Raw genomic sequence first — 19,386 nt, forward strand, 5'->3', positions numbered from 1 at the left:
AGCCCCAGAATCGCTCCGCGGCTGTGCGGAGTCGCCGGCGACAGTGGAGGGGCCGACGCGGAGAGCGGCTGTAGTGGGCTTGGCCGGCGGCGAGGACACCGCCGCTTCCTCTAGGGTTGCTCGGAACGCGACCCTGAGAACTCTCCTTAATGCAGGAGGGGTGTGCGCCCGTTCGCCAATCCGTAAGGACCCCGGCCGACCCCGGGCCTGCGTTTCTCAGCGTTCGGAGTTGGCTTCGCTTAATGGCGAGGCGGATCGTTCTGAAGCTCCCGCCTCTTTAGAGGCACGATCTCTCTGCAGGGCTGCCGATAAATTTTTAACAGATATAGCATACGCAAAAAAGTGCATACGACATACATGTTTAAAGAAGAATTAATAAAACACCCAGATAAAAACGAAAAGGGCATTGCTGGCACCCCAGGAGTTTCTCACCCATACCCTGTGCTCCTTTCGGAGCCTGATTCTCTCAGCCTGATTAGTGTGATCTTTTCCTTACAGTTTTATCATCTGTGTGTGCATGCAATCTCGTTTTCCTTTGCCTGTTTTCGAACTTTTGCGGGTAGATCACAGTGTGTTGTTTTGTGGTTTTCAATGAGTATTAAATTGGTGTACTGTGTATCTATAGGTAATTTTCATTGTTGCCTAGTATTCCAGTGCGAATAGAACAGTGAATCCATTCTACTCTGGGTGGGCGTTTTGTTCAGACTGATGCTACTCAGAACATGGCTGTAAACATTCTGGTGTACCTGGAACCTAGTGCAAATGTGTTGGAATTTCCGGGACATGCGCCTTGGAGTCCTTAGAGAATTGTCAGTGCAAACAGAGAGTATGCATAACTACCAGCCAATGCCGAGTTTTTATTTGGAGTGCGACAAAGTTAACTTCCCAGGGCACACTTTCACTTTGCTTTGTAGTTCCTGGAACCCCTTTCCCCCACTTTTTTTTCCATTGAGAGTAGGTTTTCTCATTGAGCACTCAAAACTACCAAGACAAGGCCGGGCGCGGTGGCTCAAGCCTGTAATCCCAGCACTTTGGGAGGCCGAGACGGGCGGATCACGAGGTCAGGAGATCGAGACCATCCTGGCTAACTCCGTGAAACCCCGTCTCTACTAAAAAATACGAAAAAAAAACTAGCCAGGCGAGGTGGCAGGCGCCTGTAGTCCCAGCTACTCGGGAGGCTGAGGCAGGAGAATGGCATAAACCCGGGAGGCAGAGCTTGCAGTGAGCTGAGATCCGGCCACTGCACTCCAGTCTGGGCGACAGAGGGAGACTCCATCTCAAAAAAAAAAAAAAAAAAAAAAACCTACCAAGACGACATTGATTGGGGTTTTGTTGGTGGTGGTGGTGGTGGTGGTGGTGGTGGTTTTTGAGAAAGGATCTTGTTCTGGAGTACAGTGTCGCAATCTTGGTTCACTGCAACCTGTCTCCTGGGCTCATGTGATCTTCGTACCTCAGCCTCCCAAGTAGCTGGGACCACAGGTTCAGGCCACGATGCTCAGCTAATTTTCTTATTTTTTGTAGAGAGGGGGTCTCACTATGTTGCCCAGGCTGGTCTCAAACTCCTGGGCTCCAGTGATCCGCCCGCCTTGGCCTCCCAAAAGTGCTGGGATCACAAGTGTGAGCCACCGAGCCTGAGTCAGCATTGAGTTTTTAAGGATGCCTTACAGAGTACCACTTGATAGTTGACCCCGATCCTTTAGCATTTTGTAAGTGTAAAAAAAAAAAAAAACTTACCTGAAGTATTCTCAATGGTCTTTTTTTCAAGCATTCTTCCCTACACCAAGGGCAGAGAAACCTTTAGAAATTACACATATGTGGCCGGGCGCGGTGGCTCGCCACTGTAATCCCAGCACTTTGGGAGGCCAAGGCCAGCGGATCACGAGGTCAAGAGATCCTGGCCAACATGGTGAAACCCTGTCTCTACTAAAAATACAAAAATTAGCTGGGCGTGGTGGCGGGCTTCTGTAGTCCCAGCTACTTGGGAGGCTGAGGCAGGGGAATCACTTGAACGTGGGAGGCTGAGGTTGCAGTGAGCGGAGATCGCGCCACTGCATTCCATCCAGAGGACAGAGCAAGACTCTGTCTCAAGAGGAAAAAAAAAAAAGTTACACATGTGTATCTCGCCTGTCTTTGGTTCCTGTGTTGGTGCCTCTGGATATTTGTCAAACTAGAGTTTCTACATTCCTTATCAGGTTATTTCTATCGAATTTCTAGTACTTTTAAGCGACCTATAATCTTGTAGGCAAACAAATGAAGTCAGTGAGTATATGTCACATTGACTTACGCCGGACTCACATGCAGCTTGTCTTTAGATGGGCAGACAAGATGCTTGCCCTACTGGAGTGGCTGTGGCTGTGCTGTCCTGAGCACCCTTCCTCCAGTGGCCCGGGTTTTCAAGGCTTTGACACAATTGACCTAAAGCCTCCTTTTTCAAGCGTGGCTGCATATCCACAGTGCTTTTGTGCATGATGTTGCGTTGTTCTGGAGGTTTCATTTTGTAATTCCAGTTATCTTTGATGAAAGAAATTAGTAAAAACGTTTGGATGTGAGTAATTGCAGAAGCCATGTGGCTGTCAAGTTTCTACATGAGCCTTAGGGTAAAAAGGCACTGAGATTCTCTCCTTTGTTCCAGGAAGTCCTGGAATTTCCTATTTTTCTCTTATTTTCTCTATGTGGTTTATTTTTTTCCTTCCCTGAAAGCTTTGGAAATGCCTGAGGAGAGGTGAGTTGAACTTGTCTTGGCTGTCTCTTACTCCGGTTAGTTGGAGGCTAGTTCTCACCCACAGCTGCTTATCGGATTAAAGAGGGCATGTCCTGTGTGACAGTGCTCCAGATTGCATCCTGTCTTCCCAGGGAACACATACTTAGAACTGTGATTAAAGAGAGTTTGAGATACTATGTGGAGCAGCTCTGGGGCAGGCATGGCTAGTTTTTATCGTAGTTCTGCTGAGTCCTTGGCAGTTGTTAATAATATTAACCAAAACACTGTAGCTTCCATTTACTGAGAGCCTATATGATGTGCCAAGCAGTATTCTAAATGCCTTACCTTCATTATCTCATTGTAAACTTCACAAGGCAAGGTACTTCCCCCCATACTGCATGCCCCCAAAAAGAGTGGCAGTTTGATATGGTTCAACCTAATGCCTTTTACATATGAGGAAGCTGCGACAGAGACTTTATGTAAGTCCAGGGCTGTCTGACTCTGGAACTTGTGCTGCTTTGCTGTCTGAAGATACTGCTCAATAAGATGTAGCCAGCTGAGCAATGGCAAAGCCAGTTTCTTTGCAAACTTCTATCAGTTATACTGCAGAGTTTCCAAGATGGATGGGGTTCAGTTTTTGTGAATCTTAAACAGTTCAAAACCGAGTATTAGTAACTCTTCTTTTCATATTTTATAGGATACCATGAAATAGATTACATTGCATGTTTTATGCATTTAATAACGTTTTTGGGTTTAATGTAAATAACATTTAGTGGCCACTACAACATGTAAGACCCTGCTCACTACTAACAGGAATAAGATACGATTCCTGACTGAAAGGAGTTCATTATTTAAAAATGTATTTTTAATTTTTACGAATGTATAATAGTTTTACGTATTTATGGGGTACCTGTGATATTTTCATACAAATATATACAATGTGTAATGATCAAATCTGGGCAGTTTTTTGAGACGGGGTCTTGCTCTGTCACCCAGGCTGGAGTGCAGTGGTGTGATCTTGGCTCACCGCAACCTCTGCCTCCCAGGATCAAGCAATTCTCATTCCTCAGCCTCCCAAGTAGCTGGGATTACAGGCATGTGCCACCACATCTGGCTAATTTTTGTATTTTTAGTAAAGATGGGGCTTCACCAAGTTGGCCAGGCTGGTCTCAAACTCCTGGCTTCAAGTGATCCACCCACCTTGGCATCCCAAAATGCTGTGATTACAGGCATGAGCCACTGCACTGGCCTGAATGTCCAAATAATGTGAAAAAATAAAATAAATAAATCCAGTAAGATGTTACTTTATATGCTTGGAACTAAGTGCTTAACATTCTGTGATTAATAATAAATTTTGAAGGTGAAGCAATTGAGCACAGTATCTACATATTCTAAAACTAAACTATAGTCACTTGTAGATTCTGTAAATATTTGGCACCAATAAACATTTTTGGCTGGGCGTGCTACTTCACGCCTGTAATCCTAGCACTTTGGGAGACCTAGCTGGGCAAATTCCTTGACCCCAGGAGTTCGAGACCAGCTTGGGCAAGATAGTGAAATTCATCTCTACAAAAAATAAAAAAATTTTAGCTGAGCTTAGTGGCGCACGCCTATAGTCACAGTAGGAAGATTGATTGAGCCTGGGAGGTCGAGGCTGCAGTGAGCCAAGGGTGCGCCACTGCACTCCAGCCTAGGTGACAGAACAAGACCCTGTCTCAAGAAATAAATTTTAAAAATTAATTTATAAACATTAATTTGAGCAATATCTTTTTCAAAAAGGAAGTTCATGGTGTAGTGAGAGTGTTTAGCAGTTGACATGCCAGTCATGCCACTTAGGTCATTGTAGGTGCCTCCGGAGTAGGCACCGTCAGGAAACTGAGCGACTGGGTGGTAGATGAGAATGGTCACTGACCAGACATTGAAGCTCTATTTGCATATCAAGAGAGGAAGCAAGTATTGGCTTTATTTTTCTTGTTAAAGTAATTCATACTTGAAAGAATTGAAACTGAAACTGTGTCCTAGGGAGGGTGTTGGTCTGACTTTGCCAGTCCAGCTGCTCACTGATAACCACTCTAATGTTAGCTTTGATCTGGCCTTTTCTCTATTCTGAAACTCTGAATCAGAGAAATTTAGCAGTAGAAGGAAGTGAAGAAATAAAGTCACAGTTGTTAAGCTAAAATAATTTAAAAGGTCAAAATTGAGTTTAAAGAGAGTTTAAGTGTAAAGGTTGAGGACAGGCCACCTGGGAAAGGACAGATTTAAAAGCATGGAAGTCAGTGCTCTTAGGTATAAACATTTGGGATTGTTTATATAGACAAAATTCTATATTTAACAGAATTTTAATATCTTAATGTAAGGCTTAATGTACAGTTATAATGATCTGATTAGTCAAGGTGTCTTTTTTAGGGGAGAAAGAGTGTAACTGTCATGAGATCCCTGTTTGGGGCACCATCTGGTCTGAGTTCCATACAGGACAATAAAAGAGGCAGTTAATCTGTAATAAAGATCAGCAGTTAGAAGGAGGAGATCTGGTCTCTTTTAAAAAAAAAGACTTAGTCTTTTCTTAGTTGTTTATAGAACAAGAACAATCAGGAAGAGTTAAGCTAAAAATCTAAGAAACAGAATTGTAAACCTGTTACGTGACCCAGATCATAGTCACATCTCTCTCAAGGCTTAAGGCGTTTTAGAGGTTCTAACAACTTTTAAATTTTATTTACTTTTACACAGTTGTTGTGACAGAATTGGAACTAAAATTCAGGGCTCTTCATGTCCAAGCAACAACTGCTTGGGCTTCAGTTTACAGCCTGTATGGTTGGACAGAATCAGCAGCACTGTTTAGTTCTGGATAATCACTAAACAATAAAAGTTGGAGAACAGAAGTCCTCGATTTTGGAATTCATTTTCAGGACTGAGGTATATGTCATCTCCCCAAGTAGGAAATTTTGTTTCCTATTTCTCTTCTGGAGTTTTAAATCAGACCAGCCTCTTTCCAAACTGAAGTGATGGTACAATACCTCATTTTTAGGCACTAGCACCTACAGTTGCTTTTTTACTTCAATTTTATGAGAAACTATGGCAGAAGTTGTGCTATAGAAGCCCCCAACAAGCAGGTCAAACAGCATTAGTAGATCTCCATTTGACAGCCTGGCTTTTGTTGGGATTTCCATGGGACAAGAAAATGCGGTGCCCTTCTCTTTTCCTCTCAACACTGCTGGGAATATCCGCTCTCAAATGATGCAAATGAAATAATATGGCCATGCAATACTTAAATATCCTGGATCTCTGAGCTCTTGGAAATGTACATGAAGCAATATTTTAAGAGTATAATCGCAGGCCAGGCACGGTGGCTCACACCTGTAATCCCAGCACTTTGGGAAGCTGAGGTGGGTGGATCACCAGGTCAGGAGATCGAGACCATCCTGGCTAACACGGTGAAACCCCGTCTCTTCTAAAAATAGAAAAAATTAGCCAGGCATGGTGGCCGGCGCCTGTGGTCCCAGCTACTCGGGAGGCTAAGGCAGGAGAACCCAGAAGGCGGAGCTTGCAGTGAGCTGAGATCGCGTCACTGCCCTCCAGCCTGGGCACAAAGCAAGACTCCGTCTCAAAAAAAAAAAAAAAAAAAAGCATAATCGCATAGCAGTCAAATATAATATATATTATATGTATATGTTGTATAGTATAATTTATTTGCATTACCACTGATCGCACCTTGAAGGACATAGAAACAAATGTAATGCATTTTTTTAAGTACAAAATAATAAACTGCCTAAATGTATAGCATAGGAGAAAATGTGAGTAGGAATAATTACAGTGCATTTGTTTATAGACTTAACTTACAAAGCACTTTCACCTCTGTTAATTTTTTTTTTTTTTTTGAGATGGAGTCTCGCTCAGTCGCCCAGGCTGGAGTGCAGTAGCGCGATCTCCGCTCACAGCAAGCTCCGCCTCCCGGGTTCACGCCATTCTCCTGCCTCAGCCTCTCGAGCAGCTGGGACTACAAGTGTCCGCCACCACACCCGGCTATTTCTTGTATTTTTAGTACAGACAGGGTTTCACCGTATTAGCCAGGATGGTCTCGATCTCCTGACCTCGTGATCCGCCCGCCTGGGCCTCCCAAAGTGCTGGGATTTCAGGCGTGAGCCACCTCGCCCAGTCTGTTAATTTGTTTTAACCTTCACAGCTCTGTGGGATAATTAGAGGTTGGAAATCTTGACACGGGGGATAACATTTGGGTTATCTTTGAGCAGATGCAAGTAGTTCTCACTGCCCTTAGGACTTTTGAAACAGCTATAGCATCTCTAATTTTAAAAGAGGAAACCTGACGAAATAAAAATCTAAATTGACTCCATGGCCCACCTCTGGCTTATTTAAGGCTCTTCACTTCAATTGGCAGCTCATTTAACTGTTCTTTTGAATAAAAATACTGCAATTAGAGCTCTTTCTGTGAGTTTCTTAGTGTGCCCCTTCGTAATGGCTATTTGAAACCAGTCATTAAAAGTTCCATGTATCAGGCCATTACTCCGTGTAAAGCTGATGAAAGCTGCCTTTCATCTGTTTGCGTAGGTTTCTTCCAGGAGCGATAATTTTCTTACTAGCAGCCAGTTCAGATTATTTTCAAAGGTGTTGAGACGTCTATACTCAAAATACCTGACTAGTGATGATATTGAATAAAACTTATTTCAGCTCAGTAAGTTACATAAATGCAAAACTTTATTTTAATTATTCATATATATTTAATTGAATATTTCCTTAATTTCTCTTCAGGTGTATTATAAGACTTTGACACTTCCTGTTTTGTCTGAAAAAAACGTGAATTACCTGTGATATTTGTACTCCAGTGTGATTGGGCTATCTCCCCTCATACCTATAGAATTGGGTACTACCATTTTTCTCTAGTTTAGAGTATGGGAAGGAAAGTTTCTTATCCTCCCTTTTCTCTTTATAAGGAAATGCAGCATCAGAGTGATTCTATATTCCAAGCAGTTCAAAGAATTCTGAACCATAAGCTGAGCTTAGTTTCAGGTGGGCAAATAGTTTTTCAAGCACCAGAATTTTCATTATTTCAAGTAGTTTTAGTATAACTATAAATGTTCTATAGCCTAAATGTCTTTTACTTTTCAAATTACTAACACTGTAAGTATGGTAAGTCACTTTTATTTAAACAAATATCTGTTAGGTCCTATTATGTACAGGGTATATGCTAGAGAATATGAGAATGCTTACAGAAGACTATAATATATTTTCTTTCCTGTCAATACTTGGGAAATGCCACAAGACATACACATGCTGTGAGGGGGAAGAGGGATCTGATCTATGTAGAGAATTTATTTGCTATTCAGGAATAAGAAAAGAGCAGTTGGACAAGAATGGCTTTTATTTATTTATTGTTTTTGGCGGGGAGGGGGACAGGGTCTTGCTCTGTCTCCCAGGCTGGAGTGCAGTGGCGCTATCTGGGCCTCACTGCAACCTCCGCCTCCCAGGTTCAAGCAATTCTCCTGCCTTAGCGTCCAGAGTAGCTGAGATTACAGGCGCACATCACCCGGCTAAATTTTGTATTTTTAGTAGAGACGGGGTTTCACCATGTTGGCCAGGCTGGTCTCAAATTTCTGACCTCAAGTGATCCACCTGCCTTGGCCTCCCATAGTGGTGGGATTACAGGCGTGAGCCACTGCATCCGGTCCAAGAATGGATTTTTTTTAAAAGGGGTTAAGCTTGAAGAGGAAAAAACATTTTTAAAAACTACATAAATAAATGATAAATTATAGTAATTGTTTTCTTTAAAAGAAATAGAATTTGACTGGGTGCAGTGGCTCATGCCTGTAATCCCAGCACTTTGGGAGGCCGAGGCGGGTGGATCACGAGGTCAGGTGATTGAGACCATCCTGGCTAACATGGTGAAACCCCATCTCTACTAAAATACAAAAAATTATCCAGGCATAGTGGTGCGTGCCTGTAGTCCCAGCTACTTGGGAGGCTGAGGCAGGGGAATTGCTTGAACCCGGGAGGCGGAGGTTGCAGTGAGCTGAGATCCATACCACTGCACTCCAGCCTGGCAACAGAGCAAGACTCCATAAAAAAAAAAGAAAGAAAGAAAAAGAAAGAAAGAAAGAAAGAAAGAAAAGAAAAAGAAATAGAATATTGTACTCCACAAAATAATGTGTCTGGCAAATTTTAAAGAACTCAGTGATGGGGAATCCCTACTGGAGTTGTACTTAATTGCAGCCTATCAGAAACTAAATATGTTAGAAGTCAGTTATATTTACATTGTTTTTATTAGTATATTTCATTTTCACTGTGTCATTTGTAACTCTCATCTTGTTTCTTCTTATTTTAGACCTGGAATGGCCAAATATCAAGGTGAAGTTCAAAGTTTGAAACTGGATGATGATTCAGTTATAGAAGGAGTAAGCGACCAAGTACTTGTGGCAGTTGTGGTCAGTTTCGCTTTGATTGCTACCCTGGTATATGCACTTTTCAGGTAAGACTAAGGACAAAAGAATTGAATACATTTGCAAGGATTGCTGACTTTTTGACCCCTAATAATGTATAATACTTAATATGAAAAGCAAGTAACAGAGCTCAGTGATTGTAGATGTTTACCAAGGTATGTTATTTTCCACAGGGCTTTGAATCTAACACATGTATTTTCTGTCATCAGCTGTCTTACCAGATAATAATTAAATTCATCATCCACATTTTGAATAAAATATTAGTATTTTCTGTTGGTATATGGCAATTAAAAAAACTTTAATTTTCATAATTAAATCCGTCAACTTGTAGGTGATATAGATAATAAGTACAAAATACCTTGTTTTAAATGGAAAAATTAAGGCAAAAAAAGACTTGTATAGTAAAAAGGGAACTAATGTTAGAATTAATTTAATTTTTTAACTTATTTATTTATTTATTTATTTTTTGAAACAGAGTCTCACTATGTCGCCCAGGCTGGAGTGCGTGGCACTATCTCAGCTCACTACGACCTCCACCTCCTGAGTTTAAGCGATTCTCTTGCCTCAGCCTCCCAAATAGCTGGGATTATAGGCACACACCACCACACCTGGCTAATTTTTTTTTTTTTTTTTTTTTTTTGAGAGAGTTTTGCTCTTGTTGCCCAGGCTAGAGTGCAATGGCACTATCTCAGCTCATCGCAACCTCTGCCTCTGGGGTTCAAGCAATTCTCCTGCCTCAGCCTCCTGAGTAGCTGGGATTACAGGCATGCGCCGCCATGCCTGGCTAATTTTGTATTTTCAGTAGACATGGGGTTTCTCCATGTTGATCAGGCTGGTCTCGAACTCCCAATGTGAGGTGATCCACCTGCCTCACCCTCCCAAAGTGCTGGGATTACAGACATGAGCCACTGCACCTGGCCCTAATTTTTTCATATTTTTTATAGAGACAGGGTTTCGCTAGGTTGGCCAGACTGGTCTCAAACCCCTACCTCAAGTGATCCACCTGACTCCGCCTCCCAAAGTGCTGGGATTACAGTCATGAGCCACTATGCCCAGCCTATTTATTTATTTTAGAGACAGGGTCTCGCCGCGTTGCCCCAGTTGGACTTGAACTCCTGGACTCAAGGAGTCCTCCCATCCCAGCTTCCCAGGTTGCTGGGACTACAGGTATGTACCACTGCACCTGATTCTAAAATTAATTTAGGCTGGATGTGGTGGCTCATGCCTGTAATCCCAGCACTTTGGGAGGCTGAGGCAGGCGGATCACCTGAGGTCAGGTGTTTGGGACCAGCCTGGCCAACATGGTAAAACTCTCGTCTCTACTAAAAATACAAAAATTAGCTGGGCATGGTGGCAGGTGCCTATAATCCCAGCTACTTGGGAGACTGAGGCATGAGAATCACTTGAACTCGGGAGGCAGAGGTTGCAGTGAGCCAAGACCGCTCCAGTGCACTCCAGCCTGGGCAACAAACTGAAACTCTGCCTCAAAAAAAAAAAAAAAAAAAATTAAATTAATTTAAATTGACTATTATAGAATCAAGAACAATATTTAAAAGGCTCAGCTGTCTGTCTACCAGTATGTAGAAACTAGATAATAAAGTAGAAATTTAAGAGTTAATACATGAAGATAGGTTAAATTTTGTATAAATTATAGAAAATAAATTTTTAAAATTATAAAATAGAAAAATGATTCTAAAAATTACAAGTAAGTGTATTTCCTGTATAAACTATAGAAAGAATTATTAAACAAAATGTGAAAACTTAAAAAAATGGTGATTAATTTACTTTTTTACCTCTGTATTGATAGTCTCTTTTTAGGGTAACATTATCTTGATTACAATAGGGTATTTTATAGAGTGATAATCCAGAGTGATTGATACTGGTGATACACTGTGCATATCATGGGGGAAATAATGACTAGATGATAGCAGAGTTAAGTGAACTCCACCAAGCAGGTTGTTCTTAGGATTCATGACTAATGTTTTAATATACACCAAATAGAAAATATTGTATATTGCTGCGGGGCTCTGTCCTTGGGCCTTTTCTATTATTATTATTTTTTTGAAACCAGGTTTCACTCTGTAGCCCAGGCTGGAGAACAGTGGTGGTATCACACCTAGCTGCAGCCTGGACTTCCCATGTGCAGGTTATCCCCCCACCTCAGCCTCCTGAGTAGCTGGGACTACAGGTGCACATCAGCGTGTGCAGCTAATTTTTTTGTATTATTATTATTATTATGTTTTGGTCAGATGGGTTTTTGCCATGTTGCCCAGGCTCATCTCTAACTCCTGGGCTCAGGCAATCCACCTGCCTCAGCCTCCCAAAGTGCTAGGATTACAGGTGTGAGCCACTAATTGTCAGTTGGGAGGGATAGCTAACATTGGTATAACAGAATTAAGATTCAGAAATAGTCAAGCCATATATCTATGGTCAACTGACCTTTGACAAGGGTGCCAGGACCACTCAGTGGGCAAAGGTTTCAACAAATAGTGCTAGGACAATTGGGTAGCCACATTCAAAAGATTAAAGTTGGACCACACCACACCAGATTAACTCAACAATCTAAATATCAGAGCTAAATGTAGGGGTAAATCATTATGACTAAATTTAGCAAAGGATCTTAGATATGATAACAAAAGCATGAGCAACAAAAGAAAAAGTAGATAAACCAGACTTCATCAAAATTAAGGTATTTGGACAGGTACAGTGGCTCATGCCTGTAATCCCAGCACTTTGGGAGGATCACTTGAGCCCAGGAGTTGAAGACCAGCCCGGGCGACAGAGTGAGACCCTGTTCAGGCTGGAGTGTAGTGGCTGGATCTCGGCTCACTGCAACCTCCACCTCCCAGGTTCAAGCGATTCTCCTGCCTCAGCCTCCCGAGTAGCTGGGATTACAAGAACCAGCCACCGCACCCAGCTAATTTTATATTTTAATAGAGATGGGGTTTCACCATGTTAGCCAGGTTGGTCTCGAACACCTGACCTCAGTTGATCCACCCACCTCAGCCTCCCAAAGTCAGGGGGTTACAGGCGTGAGCCACCATGCCCAGCCTACCAAAAATTTTAAAATTAGGCGGGTGTGGTGGTGCACCTTATAGTCTCAGCTACTTGGAGGCTGAGATGGCAAGATCACTTAAGCCTGGGAAGTCAAGTCTGCAGTGAGTTATGATCACACCACTGCATTTCAGCCTGGGCAACAGAATAAGACCCTGTCTCAGAAAAAAACAAAACAAAAAAATAAAAATACACGCAAAGGACCTATATAGACATTTTTCAAAAGAAGACATACAAATTGCCGAAAGGTTTATGAAAAAATGCTCAACATTACTAATCACCAGGGAAATGCAAATTAAAACCACAATGAGAAAAAACCTTGTATCTTTTAGGATGGCCGTTATCAAAAAGATGAAAACAATAAAGATGAAAGAAGCATTGGCATGGGTGTGGAGCAAAGGGAACTGTGGTGCACTTTTTTGGGGAGTATAAAATGGCACAGTTGTTGTGGAAAACAGTATGAAGGTTCCTCAAAAAGTTGAAAGTGGACTACCATATGATCCAGCAATCACACTTTAGGGTAGTATATATCAAAAGGAAATTACATCAGTATGTTGAAAAGATATCTGTGCTCCCATGTTCATTGCAGCATTATTTACAATAGCTGAAATATGGAATCAAGTTAGGTGTTCACCAGTGAATGAGTGAAGAAAATGTGATGTGAGTATATAGATCTCTCTGTATACACAATGGAATGCTTTTCAGTCCCTAAGAAGGAAGGAAATTCTGCCATTTTCAACAACATGGATGCACCTGGAGGACATGATGTTCACTGAAATAAGGCACAGAAAGACAAATACTGCACAGTCTCACTTAACTGTAAAATATGAAACATTTGAATTCACAGAAGCAGAGAGCAGAATGGTGGCTGTCAGGCGATGGAAAGATGTTAGTCAAGCAGTGCAAAGTTTCAGTTACACATATGCATTTTTAAAAAGAGAGGCAGGGCACGGTGGCTCGTGCCTGTAATTCCAGCACTTTGGGAGGCTGAGGCAGGCGGATCACCTGAGGTCAGGAGTTCAAGACCAGCCTGGCCAACATGGTGACTCTATCTCTACTAAAAATATGAAAATTAGTCAGGTGTGGTGTCATATGCCTGTAGTCCCAGCTACTCGGGAGGCTGAGGCTGGAGAACTGCTTGAACCCAGGAGGCAGAGGTTGCCGTGAGCCCAGATCGTACCACTGCACTCCAGCCTGGGCAGCGACAAGACCAAAACTCCCATCTTTTTTTTTGTTTTGTTTTGTTTTGTTTTTTGAGACGGAGTCTCGCCCTTTTGCCCAGGCTGGAGTGCAGTGGCGCGATCTCAACTCACTGCCAGTTCTGCTTCCTGGGTTCAGGCCATTCTACTGCCTCAGCCTCCCGTGTAGCTGGGACTGCAGGCACCCGCCACCATGCCCAGCTAATGTTTTGTATTTTCAGTACAGATGGGGTTTCACCGTGTTAACCAGGAGGGTCTCAATCTCCTGACCTCGTGATCCGCCCGCCTCGGCCTCCCAAAGTGCTGAGATTACAGATGTGAGCCACCGCGCCCGGCCCAAAACTCCATCTTAAAAAAAAAGAAAAAAAGAAAAAGATCACAAAACCTTAAGTAACCTATTATGTTTAAAATTATATTTATAAGACTTTTTTTTTTTTTTTAATTTTGAGACGGAGTCTGGCTCTGTAGACTAGGACGGAGTGCAGTGGAGCAGTCTCGGCTCACTGCAAGCTCCGCCTCCTGGATTCAGGCCATTCTCCTGCCTCAGCCTCCTGAGTAGCTGGGGCTACAGGCGCCCACCACCATGCCCGGCTAATTTTTTTGTATTTTTAGTAGAGACGGGGTTTCACCATGTTTGCCAGGATGGTCTCAATCTCCTGACCTTGTGATCCACCCGCCTTGCCTTGGCCTTCCAAAGTGCTGGGATTACAGGCATGAGCCACCGCACCCGGCCAAGACTAATTTTATTTTAAATATTTTTCTATTGTCTTCTGATTTCTCTACTATGAATATTTATTATTTGCATAATAAAAGTTTTTTTTCCACATCACCGGACTAGAATGATGTGAAGCCCAAACTAAAAAGTTTCCATTTTTGCTGGCACAGTGGCTCATACCTGTAATCCCAGCACTTTGGGAGGCTGAGGCAGGTGGATCCCCTGAGGTCAAGAGTTCGAGACCAGCCTGGCCAACATGATGAAATCCCCTCTCTACTCAAAATACAATAATTAGCCAGGTGTGGTGGTGGGTGCCTATAATCCCAGCTACCCAGGAGGCTGAGGCAGGAGAATTGCTTGAACCCGGGAGGCAGAGGTTGCAGTGAGCTGAGATCGCACCACTGCACTCCAGCCTGGGCAAAAAGCAAAACTCCATCTCAAAAAGAAAAAATTCATTTAATAAGGCAATTGTATATTGTAGATGCTGAAAACTTTATTGGCTACTTTTATAAAATTAATAGCTAAAGGTCAAATCTGCATTATGTTCAGTTTGGGACTAGCATTTTAAACTGGAAAACATTCAGGGGAGACTGTCAAAATAGGGAAAGCTGAGGAAACAAATCATAAAATGCTTGAAGGAAGGAGGGATGTCTAGCTTAGGGAAGGGACTCTTGGACAGTAAAACTGTCTTTGTGATGAGGGCTTGGTCTTGTTAAAGAATAAAATTTTAATTTGTGCAGCAGCAATAGAAAAAAAAAAAAAATTAGAGCCAGGCTCAGTGGCTCACGCCTGTAATCCCAGCACTTTGGGAGGCTGAGGTGGATGGATCACTGGAGGTCAGGAGATCGAGACCAGCCTGACCAACATTGTGAAACCTCCGTCTCTACTAAAAATATAAAAATTAGCTGGGTGTGGTGGTGGGCGCCTATAACCCCAGCTACTCGGAGGCTGAGTCAGGAGAATCTCTTGAACCTGGGAGGCGGAGGTTGCTGTGAGCCAAGATCACGCCACCATATTCCAGCCTGGGTGACAAGAGCGAAATTCCATCTCAAAAAAAAAAAAAAAAAAGAATTAAATTTATTCTGCATGGTTTCATGGGCAGAACTGGGGCCACTGGGACAGTGAGTGGAGATAAATGATGAGATTTTCACTCAGCCTACAGTGACATCTTTTCAAGTTACATAATGTGCTCCCGATTACTTGGACATTGTCTTGAGGTAATCAGTGAAGTAATCGTGATTACTGAGGTAATCATGATGTGTTGGGGAAGGGATGGCATGTGTAGTTTAAAATTCAGACAGGTCTCTCTTTTTTTTTTTTTTTTTTTTGAGACAGAGTCTCACTCTGTCACCTAGGCTGGAGTGCAGTGGCACAATCTTGACTCACTGCAACCTCCACCTCCTGGGTTCAAGCGACCCTTCTGTCTCAGCCTCCTGAGTAGCTGGGACTACAGGCACACGTCACCATGCCTGGCTAATTCAGACCATTTTTAAGTGTGTAATTCTATGGCGTTAAGTACACTCATATTGTTGTGTAACCATCATCACCATCTACTTCTAGAACTTCCTCATCATCCCAAACTTTATTTTATTTTTTTATTTTTAAATTTTAGATTTTGGGGGTGTGTGTGCAGGTCTTTTACTTGGATATATTGCATAATGGTGAGTTTGGGCTTCTAGTGAACCCATCACCTAAATAGTGAACACTGTACTCAATAGGTAGTATTTCAACCCTCACCCTCTTTCAGTCTCCCCACTTTTGAAGTTCCTGATGTCTATTATTTCCATCTTTATGTTTAGCTCCCACTTATAAGTCAGAACATGTTATTTTTCTTTCTTTTTTTTTTCTTCTTGAGACAGGTTCTCTCTCTGGCCCAGGCTGGAGTGCAGTGGCACAATCTTGTCTCACTGCAACCTTCGCCCCCCAGGCTCAAATGATCCTCTCACCTCAGCCTCCCAAGTAGCTGAGACCACAGGCGCACACCACCATAGCCAGCTATTTTTTTGTATTTTTGGTAGAGACAAGGTTTTGCCATGTTGCTCAGACTGGTCTTGAACTCCTGGGCTCAAGCAATCCACCCACCTCAGCCTCCCAAATTTCTGGGATTACAGGTGTGAGCCACTGTGCCTGGCCTGACCATGTGGTGTTTAATCTTCCCTAACAGAAACTTTATGCCCATCTAAGTAACAACTACCATGGTTCAGCTCTGGGTAACCTGTGTTCTACTTTGTGTCTCCATTAATGAGCTGATTTTATGCACCTCATAAAGTAGAATCATACAGTATTTGTGCTTTTGTGTTTAACTTGTTTCACTTAGCATAATGTTTTCAAAGTTCATTTATGTTGTAACACGTATTAGAATTTCCTTCCTTTTTATTGATAAATAATATTTCATTGGGTATGGTACTCACACCTATAATCCTAGCACTTTGGGAGGCTGAGGTAGGAGGATTGCTTGGGCCCAGGAGTTGGAGACTAGGTTGGACAACAGAGCAAGACCTTGTCTCTAAAAAATATTAAAATTTAAAATTTTTCATTGTATGTACATACCATATTTAGTTTCTCCATTCATTTGTCAGTGGTCATTTGGGTTACTCCCACCTTTTGGCTGTTGTGAATAATGCTGTTAGGAACTCTGGTGTACAAGTATCTGTTTGAGTCTATGTTTTCAACTGGAATTTCTGGGTCATAAAGTAATTTCTGTGTTTAACATTTTAAGGAACCTCCAGACTGTTTCCCACAGCAACTGCCCTGCTTTATATTCCCACCAGCAAGGCACCATGGCAGTTTCTCTACGTCCTTGCCAACACTGTTATTCTCTCTATGTGTGTGTGTGTGTGTGTGTTTTAAATAATAACTATCCTTATAGGTATGAAGTGGTAACTCATTGTGGTTTTGATTTGTATTTCCCTACTGAGTAATTATGTTCAGCATCACTTCACATGGTTAGTGGCCATTCATCTGTCTGGTTTTTGAGGTTTCTTTTTGAGATAGGGTCTCACTCTGTTGCCCAGGCTAGAGTACAGTGGCGTGATTATGGCTTACTGCAGCCTCAAACTCCCAGGCTCAAGTGATCCTCTCACTTCAGCCTCCCAAGCTGGGACTATAGGTGTGCATCACCATGCCCAACTAATTTTTGTATTTTTTGTAGAAACGGTGTTTCACCATGTTGCCCAGGCTGGTCTCAAACTCCTGGGCTCGAGCGATCTGCCCACCTTAGCCTCCCAAAGTGCGGAGGTTATAGGCATGAGCCACCGCTCCTGGCCCTAGTATTTGATTTTCTGTTTCTATATTAATTCAGTTAGGAAAATCACCTGCAGCTGTATCCATGTTGCTGCAAAGGACACGATTTCTTTCCTTTTTATGGGTGCATAGTATTCTATGGTGTATATACACCACATTTTCTTTATCTAGTCCACCATTGATGGGCATCTAGGTTGATTCCATGTCTTTGCTCCTGTAAATAGCAACACCAGAGTTTTGACCTGCTCTGTTTTCATCCTGGGCCAGTTCACTCCTCCTTAGGCAACCTGATGGTGCCCTGCTCCTGGGACGTCATCATATTGATGCCAAAGTTAGTGGGGACACCCAAGTGGCATATTGCATTACAGCTTAGAACTCCTAGGCTCAAACAGTTCTCCTGCCTCAGCCTCCCGAGTAACTGGGACTACAGGTGTGCACCACCATACCTGGCAGTTTGTCTGTCTTCTGTGGAGAATTGACTATTAAAGACCATTGCCCGTTTTTGAATTGGGTTGTTTACTTTTTTGTTTTTGAGTTACGAGTTCTATATATATTCTGATATTATTATCAGATACAGTCATACCCCATAGATATTTCAGGTTTGGTTTCAGACCACTACAATAAAACGAATAAAGTGAGTCATATGAATTTTTTGGTTCCCTAGTGCATATAAAAGTTATGTTCACATTATATCATAGTCTTTGAAGTGTACAATAGCATTATGTCTAATAAACAATATACATACTTTAATTATAAAATACTTTATGGTTAAAAAATGCTAACAGTTATCTATCTGAACCTTCAGCAAGTCGTAATGTTTTTGCTGGTGGAGGGTCTTGACTCCATGTCAAGGCTGCTGACTGATCAGGGTGGTGGTTGCTGACAGTTGAGGTGGCTGTGGCAGTGTGATTTTTTTTTGAGACAGAGTATCGTTTGTCACCCAGGCTGGAGTGCAGTGGCATGATCTCAGCTCACTGCAACTTTCACCTCCTGGGTTCACGCAATTCTCCTCCCTCAGCCTCCTGAGTAGCTGGAATTAAAGGCGTGCACCACCATGCCCGGCTAATTTTTGTATTTTTAATAGAGACGGGGTTTCACCATGTTAGTCAGGCTTGTCTTGAACTCCTGATCTTGTGATCCGCCTGCCTCGGCCTCCCAAAGTGCTGGGATTACAGGCATGAGCCACTGCGCCTGGCTGGCAGTTTCTTAAAATGAGACAACAAATAAAGTTGCCACATTGACTGACTTTTCCTTTCACAAAAGATTCCTCTGTATGTAGCATGTGATGCACTTTGATTGCATATTATCCACAGACTTTCTTTTCAAAACTGGAGTCAATCCTCTCAAACCCTGCCTGGCTCTGCTGTGTCTACTTTGTTTATGTAATATTTTAAATCCTTTGTTGTCATCTCAACAATGCTTACAACGTCATTACCAGGATTAGATTCCATCTTGAGAAACCACTTCTTTTGCTCATCCATAGGAAGCAACTCCTCATCTGATCAAATATGGTCATGATGCAGCAGTTTGGTCACATCTTTAGGCTCCACTTCTAATTCTAGTTTCCTTGCTGTTTCCACCATATCTGCAGTGACTTCTTCCTCTGAAGTCTTGAACCTCTCAAAGTCATCCATGAGGGCTGAAGTAAACTTCTTCCAAACTGCTGTAAATGTTGGTATTTTGATCCCCTCTCATGAATTAAGAATGTTCTTGGCGGGGCATGGTGGCTCACGCCTGTAATTCCAGCACTTTGGGAGGGCGAAGCAGGCAGATCACTTGAGGCCGGGAGTTTGAGACCAACCTGGCCAACACTGGTCAGCACAGGGCGAAACCCTGTCTCTACTAAAATACAAACATTAGCCAGGCATGGTAGCACACACCTGTAATCCCAGCTACTTGGGAGACTGAGGCACGAGAATTGCTTGAACCTGGGAGACAGAGGTTCCGCCAAGCCAAGAGTGTACCACTGTACTCCCAGCCTGGGCAACAGGGTGAGACTGTGTCTCAAAAAAAAAAAAAAAAAAA

The 19,386-nt window shown here is 42.6% G+C and overlaps 1 protein-coding gene across 2 annotated transcripts in view; it reads left to right on the top strand.

Annotated features, from left to right (window-relative positions):
- The first annotated feature begins 6 nt into the window (after positions 1-6).
- Positions 7-19,386, top strand: part of RNF170 (ring finger protein 170) — a 45,477-nt gene continuing 26,097 nt past the window's right edge. The window contains exons 1-3 of one of the 2 annotated variants that reach the window (XM_012001038.1): positions 7-70; positions 4,076-4,079; positions 9,036-9,179. In XM_012001038.1, coding sequence (XP_011856428.1) covers positions 9,043-9,179 — 137 coding nt within the window. In that variant the 5' untranslated portion in view covers positions 7-70; positions 4,076-4,079; positions 9,036-9,042. Of the gene's footprint in view, positions 71-4,075; positions 4,080-9,035; positions 9,180-19,386 lie in introns of those variants that run through there. The other variant, XM_012001037.1, reaches the window with a different exon arrangement.

Source organism: Mandrillus leucophaeus, unplaced genomic scaffold (assembly GCF_000951045.1).
Source record: "Mandrillus leucophaeus isolate KB7577 unplaced genomic scaffold, Mleu.le_1.0 Scaffold649, whole genome shotgun sequence".
In the NCBI taxonomy this organism is placed as follows: domain Eukaryota; kingdom Metazoa; phylum Chordata; class Mammalia; order Primates; family Cercopithecidae; genus Mandrillus; species Mandrillus leucophaeus.